The sequence below is a fragment of the Primulina tabacum genome, chromosome 2, assembly GCF_025594145.1.
Source record: "Primulina tabacum isolate GXHZ01 chromosome 2, ASM2559414v2, whole genome shotgun sequence".
NCBI classification, from domain to species: domain Eukaryota; kingdom Viridiplantae; phylum Streptophyta; class Magnoliopsida; order Lamiales; family Gesneriaceae; genus Primulina; species Primulina tabacum.
Genome location: NC_134551.1, coordinates 1,808,394 through 1,833,273, shown reverse-complemented (window position 1 = coordinate 1,833,273; position 24,880 = coordinate 1,808,394). Strand labels below are relative to the sequence as shown.

General features: G+C 34.1%; 4 protein-coding genes and 1 pseudogene across 6 annotated transcripts; 3 read left to right on the top strand and 2 right to left on the bottom strand.

Annotated features, from left to right (window-relative positions):
* Positions 1-563: 563 nt before the first annotated feature.
* LOC142523860 (protein COFACTOR ASSEMBLY OF COMPLEX C SUBUNIT B CCB1, chloroplastic-like) lies at positions 564-2,837 on the bottom strand. Of its 3 annotated transcripts, none has more exons than XM_075627602.1 (5): positions 2,655-2,837; positions 1,656-1,981; positions 1,268-1,389; positions 953-1,105; positions 564-869 (listed from the first exon to the last, which is right to left on the bottom strand). In XM_075627602.1, exons 2-5 carry the CDS (start codon positions 1,977-1,979, stop codon positions 683-685), a joined length of 786 nt encoding a protein of 261 aa, XP_075483717.1. In that variant the 5' UTR covers positions 1,980-1,981; positions 2,655-2,837; the 3' UTR covers positions 564-682. The 3 variants fall into 3 exon arrangements, with proteins under 3 accessions (XP_075483717.1, XP_075483711.1, XP_075483705.1); XM_075627596.1 differs by having other exon boundaries at positions 2,672-2,837; XM_075627590.1 differs by lacking the exon at positions 2,655-2,837 and adding an exon at positions 2,428-2,620.
* A 143-nt stretch (positions 2,838-2,980) lies between these two features.
* LOC142523854 (uncharacterized) lies at positions 2,981-6,489 on the bottom strand (annotated as a pseudogene).
* A 970-nt stretch (positions 6,490-7,459) lies between these two features.
* On the top strand, positions 7,460-11,504 carry LOC142523842 (importin subunit alpha-like). Its single transcript, XM_075627576.1, has 11 exons — positions 7,460-7,835; positions 8,156-8,252; positions 8,385-8,476; positions 8,572-8,703; positions 8,794-8,979; positions 9,080-9,243; positions 9,386-9,464; positions 10,354-10,482; positions 10,561-10,688; positions 10,769-11,143; positions 11,231-11,504. The coding sequence occupies exons 1-10, from the start codon at positions 7,626-7,628 to the stop codon at positions 11,139-11,141; spliced, it is 1,590 nt and encodes a 529-aa protein (XP_075483691.1). The 5' UTR covers positions 7,460-7,625; the 3' UTR covers positions 11,142-11,143; positions 11,231-11,504.
* Positions 11,505-16,618: 5,114 nt separating this feature from the next.
* On the top strand, positions 16,619-17,737 carry LOC142537236 (GATA transcription factor 15-like). Its single transcript, XM_075642788.1, has 3 exons — positions 16,619-16,893; positions 17,006-17,113; positions 17,206-17,737. The coding sequence occupies exons 1-3, from the start codon at positions 16,873-16,875 to the stop codon at positions 17,470-17,472; spliced, it is 396 nt and encodes a 131-aa protein (XP_075498903.1). The 5' UTR covers positions 16,619-16,872; the 3' UTR covers positions 17,473-17,737.
* A 5,631-nt stretch (positions 17,738-23,368) lies between these two features.
* Positions 23,369-23,791, top strand: LOC142537143 (uncharacterized). Its single transcript, XM_075642704.1, has one exon. The coding sequence runs from the start codon at positions 23,369-23,371 to the stop codon at positions 23,789-23,791; it is 423 nt and encodes a 140-aa protein (XP_075498819.1).
* Positions 23,792-24,880: the final 1,089 nt, after the last annotated feature.

Sequence of the window (24,880 nt, the reverse complement as noted above, 5' to 3'; positions counted from 1 at the left end):
GGCCACCAATATAAAGAGTGAAAATGCTGCAACATCTTTTGAAAGGGAATCGACAATTGTTCATCAAGACGAACTGAGAACGGCTGTCATTGAAAAATGTTTCTTGAATTTGGCATTCCAATTTTTTTTTCATTAAGTAAATTTTTTTCCAAATTTTCAAATACTCGTAATTTCTTTTTATAAAAAAATCCGCGATGTCATCGAGACCATTCCAAGAGATACTAGAATGGCAGCTCCACGCCTATTGTTGTAGCGGACAATCCTAACTTGCCAAGTGCATTATTGATTTAGTAAGATTTAATACTTGGCATTAAATATAAGAAAATCAATCGAGCATGTAATTTTGTAAACTTCGGTGAATTTTTACAATTTTTTAGATATGCCTGAAATATATGAATAATCAATCGAGTATGTAGTTTTACAAGACTCGGGTGAATTTTGAGATTTTTTTAGGAATGCTTGAAATTTCAAGAATCTTTCAATGGTTTTCTTGAAAATTTTGGCCATTGAGTGAAATTCGAACGTATGATGAAGAGTTCTTTACACAAAATTTGATCCAGTCATAAATCATGGAAGATCTACTGTATGCATATATCATTCGTTGAAATTTAAAATTGCACCACACTACAACCAAGCGCACGAACAAAGACAATTGTCGCAACAAAAGAATTTCTTAACGTTTTCATCTTTCAAATATACCTTTCACATACACCAATCCCTTTTCACTCAGCTGCAACGCTCTCCTCATTTGCTCTACCTGTTGATCATCACCTTGCACGATAATCTCCGATAAAGTTCCATCATCGGCCACCATCATTTTCACCTTGACCTGCTCCTTTCTTGATGCTTTTGTCCAATAATACACCCCACTGTTGTATTCATATTAATCAGTTTTTCGAATTAAGGTATTTCATATTTGAGTCAAATCATGATCGAGGTGTAGTTCACTTACGCGAGGGGACTCAGTACAGTCAGCCAAAACCAATTGTTTCCGATGTCGGGAAAAGTTATTGTAAGAACGAGGGCTACACTTGCAAGACTTATACAGGTGCAGAAAGTTAGCAGAGCAGCTTGACCCCGGCTAGGAGCCATCATTCCTTCGAATCTAAAACCGACCAGTAGTTTATATATAAACCAACTCAAGTAACACCAAAATCTGAGATGGATAAAGTCCTTGCATGACAGCAGATGAAGTAGCTTTCCAACATGTCATCAGTATACATATAAACAATAAAATTTTCAGACAGATGTGGTGTGAGAGGCTTACACTATTATATCGCCTCGATCTGCCACTGAAAAACTATTTCGCGTAAAGAATGAAAAAATTTCTCCAGCCACCTGGTTAGGCGCCTTCTTCACCTCCCCTTCTATAAATGTCTTCTGCACAACCTGTGGTAAAATCGAAGTCAAATATACCATCCACCAAGCAAACGCTCATTAAACTCGAAATCATTCAGAAATTAAGAAAATTGCACTGTATCTTTTAGCCTCAGTGCATAGGGAACCTTTAGACTGATCAGCCACTGTGCTAAACACATTGCTTCTATACTAAACAAGTGGCAAATAAGCAGATACGTAGGACATTAGGGGCAATAATCGGCATTATCTAACAGGTGTATGCGTCCATGCAGAAACAGAACATGGAAATATGGTACCTTAGATTTCACAGAACGTTTGATGAGAGACCAAAGACCGGGAACTGAGATGATGAAGAGACCAAGAGAAGTGTAGTAACTGGCCAACGAGTAACCAGAATTATCCGCTAGCAAAAATAGAGGCCGAGGGTCATGAAGTTGCTCCACGAGAGGCGAAGTAGAGGAAAGAACATCATCAAGAGAGTAAGACATTCCAACCACAAGGTTCCTCTGTCTTGTTGACATGCAACCCTTTCCAAACCATGATGGATGAATGCGGTGCTGGTCTTGGGTTGAAAACGTGCAACGATGAGATATTGGAGACATTAGTAGCTTCATCGCCATATCTGATCATTCAAAAGTAAAAACTGACCTAATCAGTTTGCTGAAATTTCTTGATTCCATCTAAGGACACACCATTCTTGTTTCCGTTATCATTATTTTCGGTAGGTGGTTGAAAATTAACCTCTGCTTAACCTCAAATTATTCAATAATCCATTGCTCTCACAAGTTAAAGAGATTCACATCTGTCAAAAACAGGCCCAAGATTGAATATTTATAACAACTCTAGAAACGCTTTAACAAAAATCAATTTTCTAAATCTACTCCATTGAACTACACAGATTATATACACCCGGTATTTATCGCAATTCCATTACTGGCAACAACTCTGAAACACTTCATCACCATGTAAGCCTACAGCAACCTAATCCAAAATCGAAATTTCACACTCAGACAAAACACAAAAAAATGAAAAATCAAGCGAAGCAAGCAAACATAGCTGGGACTTAACCGCATGGATTTAGCGTGTCTACAAGCAGAGATACTTCCACTTGTCTCAAAATTTCCCCTTGTGTAGAACTTATAACAAGAAGTAGAGATAGATACATAAATGTCTAAATAGCATTTTACCAATTTCTCGGTCGGATTACAGAAAATATAATGAGCACAAGTTTGAAAAAAAAGGAAAAAAAAAAAAGAAGATAGAAGACATTGAGCTACGGAGGAAAAGTTACGAACAGCAACAGTTTTGGTACCTTTGAAGGGTGAAATGGAGCTTCTTGGCGAGAACAGGCTCACACAGATAGGGGTTAATATGTGTGTGTCAGTGTGTGTATTGTTTGGAGCGAGAGATGGATGAGATAACCAGGTAACGGCCCAGATTTGATGTTTTCTCCGAAAAGGCAGAGGTATGATATTTAAGTATATGTAATAATTTTACATATCTAAATTGATAAATACAGAAAATAAATTAGACATTGTTATTCGGTAAAAAAAATTATTCGTCCATTATTAGCAAATTTCTCGTCATGTATTTTTATGAAAATACTCAAACAAACAGAAGATGTGAAAAAGAATTAATATTTGAACCATAAAAAAACAGAATTCATATTTTAGTTATGTGAAATCCATAGGCATAGACGAACCAAATCGAAAATCTTACAACCAACGACAGAATTTCAAACAGAAGAACGTTGTTACAAACAAAATCCCATTTTGAAGATATTAAAATAGTGTGAGGCATCCCTTTTCATCAACAAGACGACTGATTCTCTCCGAAGCAGCTGCGAGTGTGTCCTCACTTTTGCAGAAAGCAAATCTGATATACTTGGTAGATGGATTTGCATGGAAAAATCCACGCCCAGGGCACTGCCACGACCCCGGATCGTTTAATCAACTCCTCTATAAATTCAACCTGCAACGTCAATCTCGTTAAAACTAAATTCATCATCTCTGTTCTTCTCTATGAAACCCGAGCCCAAAGTTCAGAAAGACTCACATCAGAGAGCAGGCAAGTTTCAGGGAGTCGAGCGAATACGAAAAAAGAACCTTGTGGCTTAAACTCCATCTTTAAACCAACCCTCGCAAGCAAGTTGATCATACAATCTCTTTTTGATTCATAATCCTGACAACATTGGACAGCATCACGTTCTCAAACGTAACTCACGAGGTTGCCATGTCGGATTATAATCACATCAAACATCTGTAAAAGTATCCCTAGTGACTGGTGTCATATTTTGGGTGATGTTGGCACAAGGGGGAATGAGTAATGATGGTATTCGAAAGTCAATGATGACTAAACTGGACTGACAGTTCAAGGATCGAATTTCATTGTTTTGAAACGTAAAATGGAGCTGCGGAATCCACAGAAGCAAATTCAAAGACTCGGAAACTTTGGTAAGGGATTGGACTTTCAAAGTACACAAGATCATTTGGGAATAGTAGAATGCTTTAGAAATCTAGATTATCAAAATGAGACAAACCTTCGATCTACATGAAGAATTTGATGGTTATAATCTTACCCTTCTCAATGAATCAAAGTAAGAAGGAAGACTATTCAAAGCAGTCAAAGCAGCTTCTTGAAAAGGAGCCGGAGCAGAATCTGTTATTTTGATATGAATATTTCTGACTGCAGAAGCAATAGAAGATGGAGCAATCGCCCACCCAACTCTCCATCCTATATTGCAACCACCTACTTTCTGTAAATCATTCTCGCATCTTTTGGGCACATGAAAGAAAAGGTATTCGACAAAGGAAGGGCGAGGGTTGTGAATTCTAAGAGGTAAATTGTACCAGTTACGCTAAAAGTTTTTGACAAGGAAGACGTAATGATCGTCCGTCTCTGCATTTCTGGAAGTGAAGCAATTGACAAGTGTTTTTCATTGTCGAAAGTAATATGCTCGTACACCTGCAGAAATAATAATTCAAAAGCAAAAAAGAAAAGTTACGGGGCAAAAGAAATACTCTTTTTTTGTTTGTTTAACCTTACAATGAAAATATATAAGTTGATCACCACTATGTAAATAGCAGGCTTTGCCTGACGGAGAATGGAGAACCAAGCAGAAACAATACATGCTGCGAGTCTAACAAGAAAGAATGTTTTCAGTCTCCAATTTTCAGCCTATCATGGTACTCTACAGGTACAATATGAGTGTTCTGCGATTTCTGTAAATTTAGCGGCTTGACATCAATGAAGAAATGGATATTTACAGGAAAATAATATCGAACACAATAATAATTCCTAATCTTTTAAATAATGAAAATTAATATTGAAATTCATGATCCCATCACGAGAGAGAATTATTGAGCCTAAAATATATATATTAAATGTCGTTATGCGATAGGAGTCGGCAAAGTTCGATCATACTTCATCTGTTACCACAAACACATCCCATCTCTGGCAAGCTCCAGCAATAATGTCAAGCTCGTCCTTTGTGAAAACTTTTCCTGTTGGGTTATGGGGGCTGTGTGACATTGAATTAGTCTAGTTCCAAAATCTTATAAGTCATTATCAAGCACCACATCTGAAGAGTGGCACAGCATTTTCAAAAAAAGAACTCGAGAACTATAGATATACATTAAGTTCAACTCCATAAAAAATGAAAAAATCAAGTATCTTTTTTTTATTTAATTTAAGATAATGCACTTAAGATATCGATAACCAAATGCTACACAAGCAGAAAACCAACCAAAAAGAATTGATGCACGAGAGAAATATGAATGCTAGCTCGTATTTTTTGAGGATAATTCAAAAAGCCAAATCGGTTTTTACTATTTCACAGTAGAACTTTTGATGTAACAAGAAAACACTCCTATCAAAGCAAAACGAACTGATGCAGTGCCCTCAAAGGATGTCCGAGTTGATAGATTAGGTGTCAAAACTTCGATTTCCAACATCTTTTCGGAAGAGCTTGTGTTTTCTCAGTGAGGTTTCTACAGTTATTGCGTTAATAAGAGGTTTACCTAGTGGACATCAAACGACAGCGGCTGTGGAGTCTCGCGTCATAAAAAAAAAACCAAATGTAAAATTAATAGCATGTTAAGTCCCGCATTTTTTAAAATCAATTATAAAACCCCTGTCAAATGGGGTAAATGTGGCTAATTTTTATTACATATGAAGGAAATGTATTTGATTTTTTCAAAAAAAAAAAAAAGGACTAATGCAGCAATTGTAACAACGATATAGCAAGAGACCAGGCAGATTAGGCTGAAAACCGTCGACTGCTAAAACGAATGGGTCACGAACTCTTACAACAACCTTTGAAGAATACAATTTTACCACAAACCATACCTGTTCAAAACCAAAGCTTTAGTGTTATCAGTAAAAGTCTTCTCAAGTTTATCAGGACTCAATGTCCAATAAGGAGGATCGAGAGCCACATATACCTACCATATTTTCACGATAACAAATATATCATTTCATACCATTCGGAAACTAAATCGAACGAAAGAAAAATACTGCAACGACTGAATCAGCTAACCGGAACTCCTCCAGCAAGCTTAATACAAGTGTCGTATGTTTCATACGACGGATCGAACAATATAACCTCATCTCCTTTATCAATAACTGAAACCAAAACAAACCCAAGACACAAAATATGGGAACTGAGCCAAAACTAAGAAAGAAACAACATAGATCACACTTGCAAACATTGTTGCCGCGAATGCCTCGGACTGCCCGCAACAAATGACCATATCAGTGTCGGGGTCAACATCAATTCCATGCATTTCTTTCATGTTACGAGCAACGTAATCACAGATTCCTTGCACGTGCCTTCATAAATTAACTAAATCTTTTGAGATTCCACTAATCAGAAAATGACGGGAACATTTTCGTTTGTTTGGATGGATGGACCTGTACTGGTTGAAGTCGGAATTGATGGCGGAGACGGCGGCGTTTTTTATGTACAGCGGCGCGGGAAAATCGGGGAATCCTTCCGCGAGATTAATCGCATTGCATCTTTGAGCAAGAAAAGATAGCTGCTGGATAGGAGATGGTGTGAGAGTCTTCGCCACAGAGGATAACTTCTCTTCCATGGCTGCTGCCTTCTTTATCCACCGACAGGGAAATCAATATATATTTACAGAGAACCATTTCATAATTCAATATATACAGAGAACCATTTCATAATTCAATATATATATATGAATTGGGTAGGTTGTAAAACAATCTCACGAATCTTTAATTGTGAGGCGAGAACCCTATATATATTCATAATAAAAAATAATACTCTTAAAATAAAAAGTAATATTTTTTTCATGGATTATCCAAATAAAAGATTTGTTTTACAAATTACGATTTGTGAGTTCGTATCACACAAGTTTTTGTTATATGAGTTTACTCATTGTACCAAAAAATTAATGGTTGCTTTTAAAAAAAAAATTCAAATTTACAACCAAACTTTGTCCCATTATATTTATTTAATTTGTTATTCTTCAAAATTAGAATTCTTCTTAATAAACGTTAAGATAATAATTTTTGGTTATCAGCGTAATTTATTTATGAAATGTTCAAAATTTGTAACTTTTCATAACTTAGAAACAAAAGGAATAGAAATATTTTTAATTAGATTCTTAAATACATTTATTATTTTAAAAAATTAGATTTAAAATAATTATACATATAAAATATATACGCTTAAAATATTCCATTGATGGGAAAAAAAATTTGGCGATGATTTTCAAAATAAAAGGCATTTAATTTAATTAATTTAAAATCGTAGACGCGCCTTTGAATTATTTAACTGGAGATTTAAATGAAAAGCCCATTGTATCTCTGAACTTTGAGATTTTATTGGCCAAATAGGGCCCATCTGATAATTCTGCCCATGTTGAAAGAGTGAAGGCCCGGTTTAAAGTCCGTGGACTCCTCCAATTTTTCTGGGCCGGCAAACACCAACGGCCAGGATTTAACCTTCACGTTGATCATGCGAATGAAGAAACTCAAACTAGTGGCATTTACGTTAATAACTTGAAATACAAGTCCAATTGTTACGTGGTATTCGGTTGCTGGAACTGTTGGAGTGTTTAAATATCTAGACTTGTGTTTCTCAAGTACAAATGAAAAAAATATTCTCTCTAATTTATCATCCGTAAACAAAATTATTACTTGATTCTCCGATTTTAATCTGGAGCATACACACGCAATAATTGCATCTTGTAGATTTTAATTTCTGTATTTTTTTGTTTTTGGTTGGATCGAGAAGAACGATGTCGTTGAGGCCGAGTGCGAGGACGGAGGTTCGCCGGAGTAGGTACAAGGTGGCGGTGGACGCAGAGGAGGGCAGGAGGCGGCGAGAGGATAACATGGTGGAGATCCGGAAGAATAGGAGGGAGGAGAATTTGCTGAAGAAGAGACGTGAGGGGCTTCAAGCTCAGCAATTGCAGCCTACGGTCGATGCACCGCAGCTCGATAAAAAGGTATTAATTGGTAATCGGTCATGTATGAGCTCAATTTTGAATAACCCTGTGATTTCCAATCGATTCTGTTGGATTGCTTGATCGATCTGCGGCTATTCTCGTCTTTGTAGAAGTTGGTATTAGGATTCGAGTGTAATATTTGATCTTTTCGTTTGACATTCTTTATTCGTGATTATTCCAATTATATAGGATTGAAAGTTATGTTGAAGTAGCACAATTGAGTATTTCTGTCCTTCGCGACTCTAGCTGTATGCTGATTTGTTCAAGGTTTACTTCGTTATTTTAATTTTTGAAAACATTTACTTACTATATGTTCTCAGTTGGATAGTCTTCCAGCAATGGTGGCTGGAATTTGGTCAAACGATAGAGCATTACAACTCGAGGCCACAACTCAGGCTCGTAAACTTCTTTCAATAGGTAAAAAAATCAAACTTTATTTACCTGAATCAGTTTTTTCTTTTTCTTTTTTTCCGGCACATCTTGTTTGTTAAATAATGGATTTTTTTGTTTTTGTTCATTTGGCGTTTTATGGGAATTTTGTTTCAACAGAAAGGAACCCACCAATTGATGAGGTGATTCAGTCTGGAGTTGTTCCTCGGTTTGTTGAGTTTCTTGCAAGGGAGGACTACCCACAGCTTCAGGTAAGATTTTGGTCTTATTACTGTTGGTGGTATTGTTTGATTTAAAGTGTTAAAAGTATCCATCTTTTTGGTCCTGTAATGACTTTTTCCCCTAGTTTGAGGCAGCATGGGCACTTACAAATATTGCTTCTGGGACGTCTGATAATACTAAGGTTGTGATAGATCATGGTGCTGTCCCTATTTTTGTGAAACTTCTTAGTTCTCCAAGTGATGATGTTCGGGAACAGGTATTTGTTGCAAAATGACTACTCCATCCTCCATTCAACTGTCTGCCCTATTTAATGAAGTGATTCTGCAATTAATGCTTGATGATATAGGCAGTATGGGCTTTAGGAAATGTTGCGGGTGATTCACCAAAGTGTCGTGATCTTGTCCTCAGTTACGGAGCTTTGATGCCTTTATTGTCTCAATTTAATGATCAAGTAAAGTTATCCATGTTGCGAAATGCAACATGGACACTGTCAAACTTTTGTCGGGGAAAACCACAACCACTGTTTGATCAGGTGTGTCCTTCAAGTTCTATTTAGTGATGCTTTGTTGTAATAAAATATTCTCATATACATAATTGAATTTGAATATATGTCATCTGGAATCCCTGAGCAGGTGAAACCAGCCCTCCCTGCACTTGCTCATCTTATACATACAAATGATGAAGAAGTCCTCACAGATGCATGCTGGGCACTTTCTTATCTCTCTGATGGTACTAATGATAAAATCCAAGCTGTGATAGAGGCTGGTGTATGCCCTCGTCTGGTTGAGCTTTTGCTGTGAGTGATGCAATTATATGACATTGTTCAGAAATCTGATATTTATGTTGTTGGTCGTGAAATACATAGAGGTCTCTGTATCTCTCAGCGTGTTGCATAATTATTTTTATTTCATTTTCCTTTTTGGTTTTGGGTTTTGTAGGCATCCCTCACCATCTGTTCTGATCCCTGCGCTGCGGACTGTGGGTAATATTGTGACAGGTGATGATTTGCAGACTCAGGTATGTAGTTGGATTGCTACTTTTTCCTGGACTAACAAATTCTCTAGTTCATTTATGTGAATTCATTGGTGGATGATAAGAAAAGTGGCCTTTTCTACTTGTTTTGGCTTTTATGCAAGGACGTTAATTTACTTCTCTGTATGTTGTCTATATTTTGGGATTCCCGGTTTGTGATATCTGTACAGGTTAGATAACTTATTGGTTTGTATGGTTTCTTCATTTGTGTGCCATTTTTCAATGATTGAATGTCCTATATATTTGGGACTCAGTATTTTAGGGATCAGTTGTACTTCAATTAACACAAAATATGCTCACTATATAACTTTTCAATTGAGATATTGAATACAAGATGTGTATTTATGAAACAAGGTATCTGATTATCTTGATGTATTAATTGAGTAGACTGATATACAGCTTTATTCATGGTCAGGTGTTTGTGATCTTTCGATTATATATTCCCGGAAGTATCAGCTCTAAATCTCTGCCTGAAAAATTACAAATCCTCATTGATCTTTTTCATCTGATTTCAGATAAATTTAGTGGTTCCAAGAGGTATAAAGATGTGTTTTGATCTGCTGTCGTGATTTACAAATTCTGCTAGATGTCTGAACTCTTGACTAGAGAAGGATGTCACAATTGTGGGTTCCACTGTATTGAATAAATGGGGTTGCATCTTTACTTATAATAAACAAACTTAATTTTAGTTTGTTGACGTCAGTTTTGGGGTTCAATGCACTGCTCTTTTAGGATCCTTTGGGGAGTTGAAAGTACTCTCTAGAAATTTTGAGATGAAACTTGATGTTACAATTACACTGTGTTAATATCGACAAAATTGTCAGATTTTTTATTTGAGTTTTTTCTAACTCACTTTTCATTTGATGATTTTCAGATCATCATTGAGAACAGGGCTCTTCCTTGCCTACTTAGCTTGTTGACGCAAAATTATAAGAAAAGTATCAAGAAGGAAGCTTGTTGGACTGTCTCAAACATCACTGCTGGAAATAAGGATCAAATTCAGGTATGCAGAAAATGGTGGGGTTGTTTCTCTCCACTTGGTAATATAGTGAGTTACTGAAGCTGTCATTTGAATGAGCAGGCTGTGATTGAAGCTGGCATAATTCCTCCCCTTGTTATTTTGCTTCGAAGTGCTGAGTTTGAAATAAAGAAAGAGGCTGCTTGGGCTATATCTAATGCCACTTCTGGTGGAACTAGCGACCAAATCAAGTATATCTTTTACCTCCATTCTATTATTGTATATATTGTTGCATATTTGGATTGAAGACGATGTCAAACTGGTTTGGCAGGTTTCTAGTACACGAGGGATGTATAAAGCCGTTGTGCGATCTTCTGGTTTCTCCGGACCCAAGAATCGTGACCGTCTGCTTGGAAGGTCTTGAGAACATCCTGAAGGTTGGAGAAGCTGAGAAGAACCTCGGTAACACCGGAGATGTGAATGTCTTTGCGCAGATGATTGATGATGCGGAAGGGCTAGAGAAGATTGAAAATCTTCAGAGCCATGATAACAACGAAATTTACGAGAAGGCTGTAAAGATACTTGAAACATATTGGTTGGAAGAAGACGACGAGCAGCTGGTCTCTAGTGATGGTCCCCAATCTGGTTTCAACTTTGGAGGTGGTGAACTTCCTGTTCCACCCGGAGGATTCAAATTTGGCTGAAGGTACCCTCAAAGTTTTCATGAAAGTGTGCTGAATTATCTAACCTATGCATAATCATACTCTGAAATGGTCAATGAGGGAATCTACAGGAATTTATCGGATCTTGAGAGTTGAAGTACTGATCGAGATTTAGCTGAGAAGAAGTTGGAGTCCGGTGGGATGTCAGTTTGTATGGTTTCTTGTACCGATATTTTGCTTGAAGAATAAAGATGGTCGTGTGGGTTGATCACACAGGTTAAACGATAGCCTTGTTTGCTGTACATTATGAGGTCTCTTTTGTCTTATTTTGGGTATGCTTTGTCGAGTCTTTTGTCATCCGATTGAATGATCTTTATTTATATATTCATGGAGGGTCACATTTCACGTTGTGCGGGATAAAAGGTTAAAGAAATGGACTGGCTTGTAATACATCTGGGTCTCAGATTTTTCTTTGAGCGATGCTTGTGTACGTAAATGAATAATGTTTTATTATTATTTTTTAATATATTTTTTATTTTCAACCGAATCAATGAATTGTCGATAATACTTCATATGAGCAAAATTTTGGATAAACCAAAATACTAATATAACCAAACTGATTTGAAAATGTGGTTCGCTTAATCTGGAAACATTTTATAAAAATCAGTCACTTTCGGGGCATTTAGTCGGTTTTTTTATATTTTTCTTTACAATCGAATAAACCGAAAACCATTATTTTTTTTAAATGGATTTCTATAGTTGATTGGGCAATATTCGATACTCGTGTAAAAATACGCCATAAGGATTTAGTATCATCAATGGTTACAATGATTATTCTCCTCTTTTGTAGTAGTTTTTGAATGGCCTAGTTTTGTTTTATTCTATAATTTTTAAAAAAATATTATCGTAATAATTGATTTTTAGTCCAGTTTGCTGTGTTCGGTTTGATGAAAACCCGGTTGGCTTGGTTACATCTGGGTATTTAGGATAGAATAAAGGACTATGATTATTTGTTCCAAATTGGCTCTCACAAATTCCCAAATTTAGCTTTGTGTTTCTCCATCTACTTCTATTAAAAAAAATAAAAACTATACTAATTCTCAACAGTTTTCTAAACTTCTTTGATTTTTTTATAAAATAAAAGTACTTAAAGAAACTACAACTTGTGTCCAAAATCACCATAAAGTGCCTTTGATTTGGGAAAAAAAATTCTAAAGTATGGATTAAGGAAATGAAATTGGAAAATTTTCTGATGAAGATCGTTTAAATTACTTACATAAGTTTAAAATAATTTTCAAAAACAGTTTAGCCAAATGGAGTACCCGAAACGGATTCAAACTAAACGTTGTAATTTAAAAGTTTCGAAGAACATATAAGTCAAAATGGCAGCATTTTATCAATGGCAGCCAACCACAGCCACAGCCACTTTAGGCTAGCTTAGCTGATTCCTAATCTACTTTTCTGCTCGTCTTTTTCATTGCCAGATTGGAACTCTTCAAACCTATTTCATATTGGTTTAGGTTGCTACGATTAATGTTAACTTGATAAAACAAAATATAATGAACAATACTTGAAATACCTAGCAATTTCTTTTAGATTTTAGCTTAGTTGCAGAGTTTGGATTTGAAATGGATTTCCATCCACTTTAACTCATGTGAATTTGGAATTCATCCTTTTAGTTATTGCGACATATGTGAATGATTTGTGTAGGACCTAGCGCTTGCCGTTTTACCAAAAGCTATAGCTAGTAGTAATTGTGCAACTCAAATCTTTTAAACTGCACAGCAGCTCAAGCACCACGATTCGATCGCTCTACCAAGCAAAGACAATTATTGCACCAAACAATTTGAATAATATATTAGAAACTATAAATTTATCATTTTTAAGTATTTTGATCCAAATACAGCTGTAAGGGTATAACAACCCGAGAGCATTGCACAAAACTGTGTATTTTTAAAATTTGTAAGGAGACTCGAAAATGATGCAAATATTTTCATTTTGTATGGATTAAAAAAATTGCAATTTTTTACTTCATTTTGTCAGCAAAATATGTGTGAAACATGTGAGCACTTGGTCAATGCATCACATGCAATTTCAGACCATGTGCGACAGAGATGAAATTGAGAATTTGCTTCTCCCGTTCACAAGTCTGGATGTACTATATAAATCTCTCCTCCATCGGATGAAATACATACCGTTCTCAAATCGAGAATCTCAATTCTCAAATTTCATTCTTCTCCTAATTATTCATGTAATATTTGTGAAGTATTTGTTCTTCTATATCAAGAGATTGTGTATTTTATTTGGAAACACACTGATTATTTGTACACCATAATATATTATAGTGAAATTCATTTAATTTTACCTGTGGTTTTTACCCTAATAATTTTTAGAGATTTTTCACATAAATCTCGAAGTCCAATTTTATTATGTATTTTCATATTTATATCTCAAGATATCGCACCTCAAACCAACACATTTAAGCACAAGGGATTTTCGGCTCCAACTGCCAAGGTATGTGTTGGGGAATCTCAACGACTTAGGACATCTGCATCCGTAGTCATTAATTTACATTATTAACCTTACATCTTTTCAAAAGATGTGGAGTTCACGAGTCACATAATCATTATATTAATATTTTTCCGTTATTAATACACACCAAAATTCATTTATTATATATCAACCTTCATTATTTATGAGTCTCGATGCCCACTTATTTTTTTTATTTTATATTAATTAAATATCTTTCTAATCATTTGGCTTTTTTAAAAAAAAAAATATTTTTTTGGTTGAAATGCAACGGCTCCTTCCAGCCATTGGTAACCTTTTTATATTTTCTTAAAAACTAAAATATCGGCTCTTTTCATAATAAAGTACAATGTTTTAAAATGGAGAAATAAACAGTTTTTTTTAAAAAAAATCGTGGATGTATGTGTATGTAGTCCATAGAATGTGTGTAGTCTATAGAAAAAAAAAATGGAGTAATAAACAGGTTTTGTTTAAAATTAAAATAAAAGTTTTCAATTTTTTTTGAAAAATATTGTTTTCAATTTTAAAAATTGAGATAACGGGAAAGAAAAAAAGAATCAAGAGAACGTAAAATATAGAGTTGGATAGTTAATTAAAAGTATAAACAATAGTGATTATATTAAAATTTAATTATTGGAAAGATGTATTTTTCACAACAAAAAACAAAAAAGAATAAAAATAAAATATACATACATACATATATATATACACATAAATATATATTAATGGGGCAGTGTATAATGGGACACAACACGCTCTCCTAACGATCGTGTAATGCACGCGTCTGACGTGTGTTTTCAGATGATCTTTTTTTATATATATAAAAAAGTTGTATGAATTAACGAGATTAATTCATATTAATTGAATTATTTGGTAATAATTGGCACAAAGGCCACATCATTAAATTTGCATATAAATAATCGATATAAAGATGGTTAAGTAGCTGCATTATGGACGTTGGACCCCATTGCAAATTTTTCATTTTATTTAATTTATCTATGTCTTATAAACACTAATAAGTGATTGACTAATAAAAGAATTATCAAATTCTGCCTGGCCTGCCAACAAATTAAATAGCGAAGTCGAATAGTTTTTGTCTTCTTTTTCTTTTGTTTTATCAAAATTGCAAATTTTCAAGTGTTACAACTGATAAAAATATGCATTTGTTGATGGCAATAATTATATAAGAAGGGGATTCAAATTCAAAATTCAAAATTCAAAAGGAAAGTTGACAACACATGCAGTGCAAAGTAGCAGGTTATGCAGCAAAGAACCCTGTACTCTATATCTGCACCACTTACCTTTGGCAACATAGGTTTTCAAAGATTTATTTATCATTAAGCTCCGAGGATGCCAAAGCAAAGATCGATGGATGCCCACCCACCTCTTGTTTCTTGATATCTTATCTACTACACATGAACTTGCTTCCGTTTGTTAGCCGCGCGCGTCTCTCCGTGTAGTGACATAAATCATTCTCAATAAAAGATGTATATATGCAATCACACGTTAAAGTTAAAAAATTACACCTACAAATTTTTTTTTTTAAAAAAAATTCAATTACAAATAATGATAATTAAATATAATAATTATTATCTTTTACAAAAATTGTTACAAATAAAAATATGATGTGGGTTGACTATATTTATCACACTTAAAAAATTTATTAATTCATGTGATTATTGACTACTGAATTTTAAAAAAAATATATATATGTAAATCTAATTTATAATGTTCCAATTTATTATTAAGTTGATTGTTTAAATTAATTACATGTAATGTTAATATATTGATATAATAAATTTATAAGTACATTTTTTGGTGGATTAAAATATTTGAGGTAAACAAAAAGGGCAGATAATTCAATTTCAAATAGACGTGTCAAAGATGAATACTGTATTATAGCAAAACTTGCACTAAAATCGTACGATAAGTTGAAGATGATCTTATACGTACATACACCGTCATTTGATTATCTTATACAAACAAATCAAATTATACCATTGTATTCCAAAACTTTTGTTATACCACCATATAACATAACATGTCCTACAATTAGTTTGCAAATAAAAGTTTATAGCATGAAAATAACTTTACATTTAATTATTATGTATTTTATATAAGGTTACAATAGCAGCTATTATTAATAAGAGTATATATCTGTCAGGTTGCATGACATTGCACATGCAAAGTCAAACCCAACATTCTTAGGAATCAAACAATACGAAAACGAATTTTTTTCTTAATGATTTTTGTCTACGTAGTTCCAAGATTCTTTGACTTCTCATTCCAATTTAATTGTAATGAAAGCATAAATAATATGTACCAAAAAACAAAGTCTGTAAAGATTAATTTTACTACAACAATTTTGATTAAAAGTAGTTTTTTTTGAGACGGTCTCACGAATCTTTATCTGTGAGACGGATCAATTATACTGATATTCACAATAAAAAATAATAGTCCTAGCATAAAAAGTAATATTTTTTCATGAATGACCCAAATAAGATATCCTTCTTACAAAATACGACCCGTGAGACCGTCTCACACAAGTTTTTGTCTTTGAATAATATACAATTCACTTTATTAAAATGGTTATTATTCTTATCTTTTAGTAAAAAAATTCTTCACAAAATAAATAATGTTAAATAATATTTTCTGCATATATTGCGTACGTGTACAATATATTAAATTTAAAAATTCTGAATTTTTAAATTATTAATTAATTAAAAAATATAATAATAATTTTACGTGATTTGGATGTAACAACGAGGAGTTGTGTATTTATTATGATGGCTTGTTGTCTAATATATAGCAATAATAATTTTCCTCAAATCATAATCTTTCAATATACGAACGGCTGAGATTGCTCCACGGCAATCCGAAATTTGAAACGTACTAGGGGTATTATGGTCAATCTGGTAGCATTATAGAGACAGCTAGGGTTTGGTGTAGACTGTATAGTGTCCACTAGATTTCGTGTTGGCTTCTATGTTTTTTTTTTCACAAATACATATATTGTTTTGTATTTTCCGTAAAGACGCTCCTTCTAGTTGATAGTACCCTCAAATTCTCCCGATATCGGCCAATGATCATCTCTTATCGATCAAATCCCACCTCCATTTCCTGTTTTCTTCATCTTTTTTCTTCATAAATCGTTCCTTTGATCCTGTGTATAGTGAGTGTTCTGTTTGCTTTTTTGTGTTGAGCTTTTGGTGTTCATGAGAGTAGTAACACTCTGCTGGCTGGTATGGATCTGAAAGAGGATGTGGTGAGGAGCAAATGCTTGTAGTTTTTACACAATTGTTTACACTTGTTTTCGATTAAATCTTGCAAATTAATCTATCCCTTGTTCTCTGATTCATTTATTCGATTTTTTCCAGAAGCAAGATTCCGATGAGCGAAATAGCGACAGGTGTTTGGTGAAATGCTGCAGCGGCTGTCGCACTACCAGAACTCCCCTATGGAGAGGTGGCCCAGAGGGACCCAAGGTGCGCAAAATTTACGCAATCATTTGATTTTTTTTTCTACCCTTTAATTTTTCTCTGGGTTTATTGATTCTTCGGGAGTGCTCGATTTCCAGTCTCTATGTAATGCTTGTGGGATCAAATACAATAAGAAGAGGCGACAGCTGATGGGTTTGGATATTGGAAGAAGTACCCACAAGAAGAAAAAGCGAACCGCTGTAAATCGTGGCAACGGGGTCAGAGAGATTTTGAAAATGCGATTTATGGCTTCGGGAAGTGAAGTCGTGTTACAGAAGTCGGGGAAGCTGTTGAGCAAGTTGAGGGAGGAAGAGCAAGCGGCTATACTGTTGATGGCTCTTTCTTACGGATCTGTTTATGCTTAGACGGGTAGGTGGTACCTTTGTTGATCTAGTGGTGGTACCAACGTCTCGAAAATCTTTGAAGTTTGAAAAAAGATGAAATTTTTCTAACAAGATCTAATGCTTCGGTTCTAATAGATTATTGGGATATCTTTAGATCTTTAGAAATTTGAGAAATCAAATGCAATTCTCTAACAAGATCTAGTGTTTAGATGTAACAGATTCTTAGTTTTATGCTAATTGATTAGTGGAGAATCTCTTGTTTTTTTCTTTTTTCTAGTATGTATTTTGAGTATCATTATATGCTACATTGAAGTTTCTCTTCTTTATGATAGTTTTTAAATCATTAACATATAGAAATTTCACGAAAATTTGATGAATCTACCATTAGAATACGGAAAAAACACTCTCATTATAACATACTAACCCAGATTTTGACGATAGCTTTTGTGAATTCTGACCTTGAAATTAGTGAGAATTGAGACAAAGTTATGTAATCACTTCCCTATATGATTATTGGGTCATGTTTCTGAATTGGGTTGCTCCTCGAATTTTTTTCTTTTGAACTTTTACTGTCTTAAATCCTATAGTGACGTTTGATGTCCATTTTCTCGGTTTTTAAAATCAAAATTTCAATATATTGTAGTGGATGTGGACCGGTTTTATTAGATTCGATCATGTATTACAGATTGGTTCGGGTTCGGTACCTACATCTAGATACCTAGCTTTGGTATTCTTGGAGGGTGTATTACTAAAATACGCTATAACTGCTATCGAATTGGCGGAATCATTGTTGATTTTGTTTAGAAACGTAACTTCGGAATCCTCATTTTATATTTTCCACAATTATATTTTATTTGGATTTTGCGCGAGAAATAATACATTTTTTTTATTAAAGACAACATGTCTGATCGTGAGGGGCATCGCGTTACGTACACCTCGAATGGATCATTATTTTTCTGGAGCCTTTCAGAACAATATTCCAAAGTAACACCATCGAAAATTTATTTCATTTTGATTTTATTTATTGAGTAGTACTTTTCATGCACATGCACACCAACTGTAGTATTTTACTCGCATTATGGTTAATTTTATGCAATATTATGTCATTATAACTCTTGATACACAGATATTGATTGAATTTGGGGAAAAAAACTAAAGTAAGCTAAATTTTTAATATACCAGTGATCAGAGATCCACCGGAATCCATCTATTTTGACTTCATTATTCCCAGTGAAATAAATATATCAATCAGATATTGGTTTACATGCACCACTAAATCCACACGAATATATATACATTTATATTAAGTAAAGATAGTAGGCTAGGACGTTGATAAAACATATGCTTGAAATTTTAGCTTGAATCAGAATTCCACTTGCTTTCAATTCAAGATTTACTCTTGGTCCCTTTCTCTTAATTCTTCTTTATTGAAGCTATATATTCCCCTGTAATCTTTACGGATGAACCTGAAAACTTATAATAGTTAAAACTTAAACGTCAATTGGATTATGAAAATTAATATTATTAGGACCTAGCTTTTAGTTTTAGAGATAATGAACTTTAGACAGTACATGTAGTTTTGTGATTAGTCATGAAAGGAAGAGAAGAGAGAAGAAGATGACAAGTGAAACGGAGATGAAAGGGTGGCTGTTAAGCTTCGTCGAATGCCAGGTGGCGGAGGGCTGAAGTAAGAGAGAAGTAAATACGGGAAAGTGGAGTTGGGCCACGAATAGGGGATGTTTTGCGGTGGCTTATAAGCGCCTCCGCCGCCGTACAGTGGCGGGAAATATGTGGGTTCAGTTGGAGGAGGCGGTGAGAAGTAGTAAACTCCCTCACCACCACCAGTACTACTGGGTGTTGGAGGACAGTTGAGCCCCGGCAGTAGTTGTGGGGGTTTTGGGGATGGCACTGGCGATGGAGGAGAAGGCGGCGGTGGAGAGACAATAGGTAGACACGAGTTGTCGCAAGAATAGCACATTGCGCAGATTGTCTACTCGTAATTTGTTGTTTTTAAGGTTGATGTAGCCGACGCGAAATCATGCAAGGAACTGAAAACAATTGACAACAAGAAGAGAGAAAGGATTCCCATTTCTATAAATACTTTGTTTTCTTGAAAATAAAATGAATGTACTCTCAAAGAGTGCATTCGCCGTCGTATATATAGAGAGATTAATGATAGTTAATTGTTGTACATTGAGCAATATTTTTAATATAGGATTGACAAAAGAAAAATAGTCATCCTTTCTCTAAGTTGAAATCTTTTGGTTTTAATGCAGTATGTCGGCTTTAATTTCTTCTGTTTTATTCCTATTTCGATGGTGTGCTTAGTTTTATATTTAATTTTTTAATCATATTTTGCCAAAATACCCACATGGAATATCCAGCACTAGAGTTTTCACTTGGTTGAAAAAAAAATCAAAACTAAAAAATATTCCAACTTAATAATTTTTTTGTAAATTTTCACCATTCATAGAGAAGTCAAAACTTTTTATGATAGTCAAATTATGTTTTTATATTATAGAACAACATATATTTACAAAATCTTGAAAAGATGAGACGTACGCGCTTCTTTGAACCATCCGAAGCTGCTTCCTAGTGAAAAAGGATAATAAATCCTTATGGCAAATATATATTACTTTATAATATTAAATCCTGTAACTATCTCAAGCATATTAAATTGGGTTTACATGTCTAAAAAGATAATTATTGCCGATGATCCACGTACACCAACGGCTTGTTTTGAAGTATTTTTCGCAGAGAAAATATTTGACAATTTTTTTACTTTTTATTTTTGTTAGATGCAATTTATTAATCGGAAATATCACAGTCTGACTATGAATGTAATTCGTTGACGTTGCTGTGTGCATCCACGAACAAATTCATAATAGCAATTTAGAATAGAGTTGTAATTAATGAATCGGCCCATTTTACGGACACTTTTATAATGGACACTCAAATGTACCACTCGATTCCTAAGATGCTTGGTTAAATTGTACTTGAAAACTATGTAACATATTATCTCCGCTCTAATGTATCCCGACTAAAAGTTTAAAACTACACATAAAAGAAAAGAGAGTAGGTCTCTTGTGAGACAGTCTCACGGATTTTTATTTGTGAGACGGGTCAACCCTATCGATATTAACAATAAAAAGTAATAATTTTTCATGGATGACCCAAATAAGAGATTCGTCTCACAAAATACGACCCTCGAGACTGTCTCATACAAGTTTTTGTCAAGAAAATATTATTAGATTGGCACCAAATTTTGATTAATTAAATGAACCGAACTCAAACTAGACCAATTTTATAATCAGAAATCTCATAAAAAGGAATCAATTTATAACTTTCATGCAAAAATCGTTAATCGACCTAAAATCAATGGTTTCTCAAAATGGAGCTTATTAATAAATCCGTTGCTTTCCCTTCTTCTTTCTCTGAAATCATTAGTCCATGCAAGTCCCGGATGCCGGTGCATATAGTAACCTGAAAATTAACTGTAAAAATGGAAGGGATAATGAAAACTAGTAATTAGTGATCGACGTAAGGGATTGTATTAGCGTGTATTTAAAATTTGGGAATAAAATTTCATAGAAAGAAGAGAGAAGAAAAGAAGACGACGAGTGAAGAAAGTATGAAAGGGAGGCCATTAGGCTGAACGGAATTTGAGTTGGATTTGTAATAATAGATAGGAAAATACTGAATAGCAGGGTTTGGAGGCGAAGGCGGTGGGCAATGGTGGCAATCGCCTCCGCTGGGTGGTGGATGATATGAGGATTCAGCCGGAGGAGGAGGGGGTGTGGAAAGCGGAGGGCAGTCGGCCCCCGTTGTTGGAGGTGTCGGCGGCGGAGGAGGCGGAGAGACGTCAGGTTGACAAGGGCTCTCACAAGAAGAGCACATCTCACAGGTTGTCTGGTTTTTAGTGGTTGTTTTCAGGGTTGGAGTAGCCAATGAAAAATCATGCCATGAACTGAAAACAATTGAAAACAAAAGGAGAGAAAGAATTCTCATTCTTGAAATTGTGTAGAAATAATAAAAAATAATAATAGAACTGTACAAGGAATTTATATTTATATTTATTTATGTGGAGAAACAAATTAGGTTCTTAAGAAAATATGAAAAGAAAATCAGAAAAGTTAAGAAAATTATTCACCCATAAGCTCGAGAGGGTATATTACATATATAAAATATAGGCTAAAATGGTATTTGAATATATTATATCCGTGTAAATAATATTTGGGCCAATATATTATAGAATCAAATCATCTGTTTAAATTTGTGTAATATTTTTTATGTTAGTTAATTATATGGGTAAAGATTTATTTTCCAAGCAACTTACACAAATTGGATTTTTTAAATTTATTAAATCAAAATGTTATCTTGTTGTAGGTTTGAATTTTTTGCATGAATGACTAATTTGATGATTATTTCCTAATTTTCTTCACTTTTTTTTTTTTTTTTGAAGACTGAATAATATAATATTCGGGGCAATTTTATTGATAAAAATAACTTGGAATTGCTATGATTATAGAATATATAGTATTTTCCTTTATGTTGCAATAGAAAGGGAAATCAAATCCTATTACAAATTAAGCGTCAGGATAAAAATTGTTCATATTTCTTTATTTATGGGTTGTATCTAAATTTAATTCCCCAAAAAAATATGAAAATTTAGTGAGTGGTTATATTCCATGAAATTTTATTAAAAAGGTTTTGATTATAAATCATCCAAAAAATATATTAATTGTTATACAAAATAATCATATCATTTCACATACTTACGACTCACGCACACGCGTTAAGTGTGTAACATAACATTGGATATTAATAAAGTTTGTTGATCTAAGTCAAATTCTTGAGTTTTCATATATAAATATGCCTGTGAAATGGGCTGATTTTTTTAGAAAAATCAATGATACTATTATATTAAATATATTTGTTTACAGATAATGCGAGAGTTTTAAATTTTAAAATTTGAAAAATGTAAGGATGTACTAGTAGTTATGAATAAATAATATAAATTTATTAAAATAAATTTTTATAATACACGATCAAACCACGACGGACTAAAAACGAATAGCCAAATCATATGGTTTTGTTCGTTTTTATTATTTGGATTGATTTAGTTCGATTTCTAAGTTTAAACCACCAATAAAAATAAATAAAATAAATAAATGAGCGAGAGTGAAATAAATAAATTATGAGAAAATGGTGATTTTTTTAGTAAATTCAATGAATATAGAACTTAATTATCTTGGCACGTGAAAACAATAAATATAAAGCATTTGTATCCGACGTTTCTCTAAAACCAAAGGGTTAAAAATAAATGTCATAATGAATCGGCAACTCTAAACAAATGGCTTTAATGATTCCGGTGAAGGGCAGCAGACTTGGGCACGGACAATTATTGTATGCGTGCGGACAGGATACTCATCAAATTAATTGCATATAAATCCATTTCGATTCTTTAATGAAATCATCAAACAACCACAAAAATTAAATCATGAAATCTCAATTCAAAATTTCAAAAACATGAAATTTTATATTCGGTGACGCCAATCAATATTGTAAAATGTAAAGAAAACACGCTATCGAATATTTGACGATACAAAAAATTTGCATTTTACCATTTTATTTATTTTTTTTTTTGTGAAAGATAAAAAATTTTTTATTTATTTTTTAAAAAAAAATAAAAATTTTGTAGCGTAATTATGGATATGTACGTATCGATCTCTCACTTCAACTGAATTTTCCAGCTCCTACCTATCGTCTCCAAACATGAACATTATTGAAACATTAAACACCCTACTCCCAACTGTCTTATGTTTCCATATATTAAGCAAATTTCATCACTTTTTCCCACCTTATCTTATTGCTCATTGGACTAAGTAAAAGTATACCCAAAAAAGACTCAAAAGATATGGAGATGGAAAGGGTTTCGACAAATTTACTCTACGGCGGAAGAAGGTATTGGCGGACGAAGGGGTACATGCGGCTGAATTCCCATTCCCGACGGAAGAGAAAGATGAGAATGCGAGTGCTGAAGCTTGGTTCTGGTGCTGCCGATGGATCTACCAGCTGCTTGAGATTCTGGAGGATCAAGCTGAGGCCGCCGGTGGAGCTGAAACTCCGCTTCTCGCCTAAGAAATTTATACTCCGGATGCGAGACGCTTATGTGGATATGATGCTGAGAATCGCTAGCACTCGGATGATAGGGAGCGGGTTCGGAAGATTGCCGATTAAGGAGTACGACGAAGGGATGATAGCGGAGATGTACAGATCCATTGTGGCGGCGCAAGGGCAGTTGGTGCCTCCCAGATTCGGCGTGGATCGCAGAGGGTGATCTTGATCGAATCTGCGACTATTTCCGGTTTATTTTCTGTAATTTTTATGAATTTGTACCAATGCAAAATGATTTCACATGTTAGAAAGAAATGATTTATTATGGTTATTATACTCGTTAAACATCGAGCACTTCAAGCAACTATGGTGAATTCAATTTCTTTTCATTCATGGAAGTTTTGGAAAACTAAGCATATGGATTGGATTATAAGCATAAACATCATAGAAAATACTATCTAATATTCAAAATAAATTTATATCCTAATAAAATAAGAGATTATAATGTCACACACACACACACACTCTTAAGTGAACATATTCATCATTTGATTTTATAAAGAAAGAGCTCTCTCTGGCCGGAACCAACCCGTATTTGATATGTATGCAGACCAATACATATAAACGCCGCTTGTAAAGTGAAAATTTGGTGGTTAATTATTAATGTGTAACGGTGGTGTACGTAGAGCATTTATTTATATCATGGTTATCTCAGCAATCATATTCTATAATTTATTTCACCCGACACATATTATAAATATAAATACACAAAAATTTACGTGAGATCGTTTTACAACCATTCGACGCAATTTATGAAAAAATTAGATTTGTGAAATTATCTCACAACTTACCTGCTAGAAAGACATTAACTACATGGGGCTTGCGGTTCACACTCCAGAGAATATTAATTGACCATTTAAAATTTTTAAAGCTCAACCCCATAAAAAATCGTCCAACCATTGATGTTACAACGACTCTATTATGTTTTGTTGTATTTTTAAAGTGCGAGATAATTAATTATCAAAATAATGAAAAATAAAATATTCAATTGATTAGTGCATAAAGTCGAGAATTATATGTAAATGTCCGGCCAGTTATAGTGAATGGCTCTGCATCAACTTGTTTGAAACTTGGGTATATGTAGTCGAAACATGATCTTGCTGAAGATCCAACTCCTCTTGTTGGATTTGAAGTGTGAAATCTAGGCAGTGAGAGACTAGCCTTCGAGTTTCCAACACCAAAGTTCGTTTTTCCTCGACGGCATATTTCATTTGGTGTCCTATTGGATTTGTGCAAACAAATAGACCCAAAA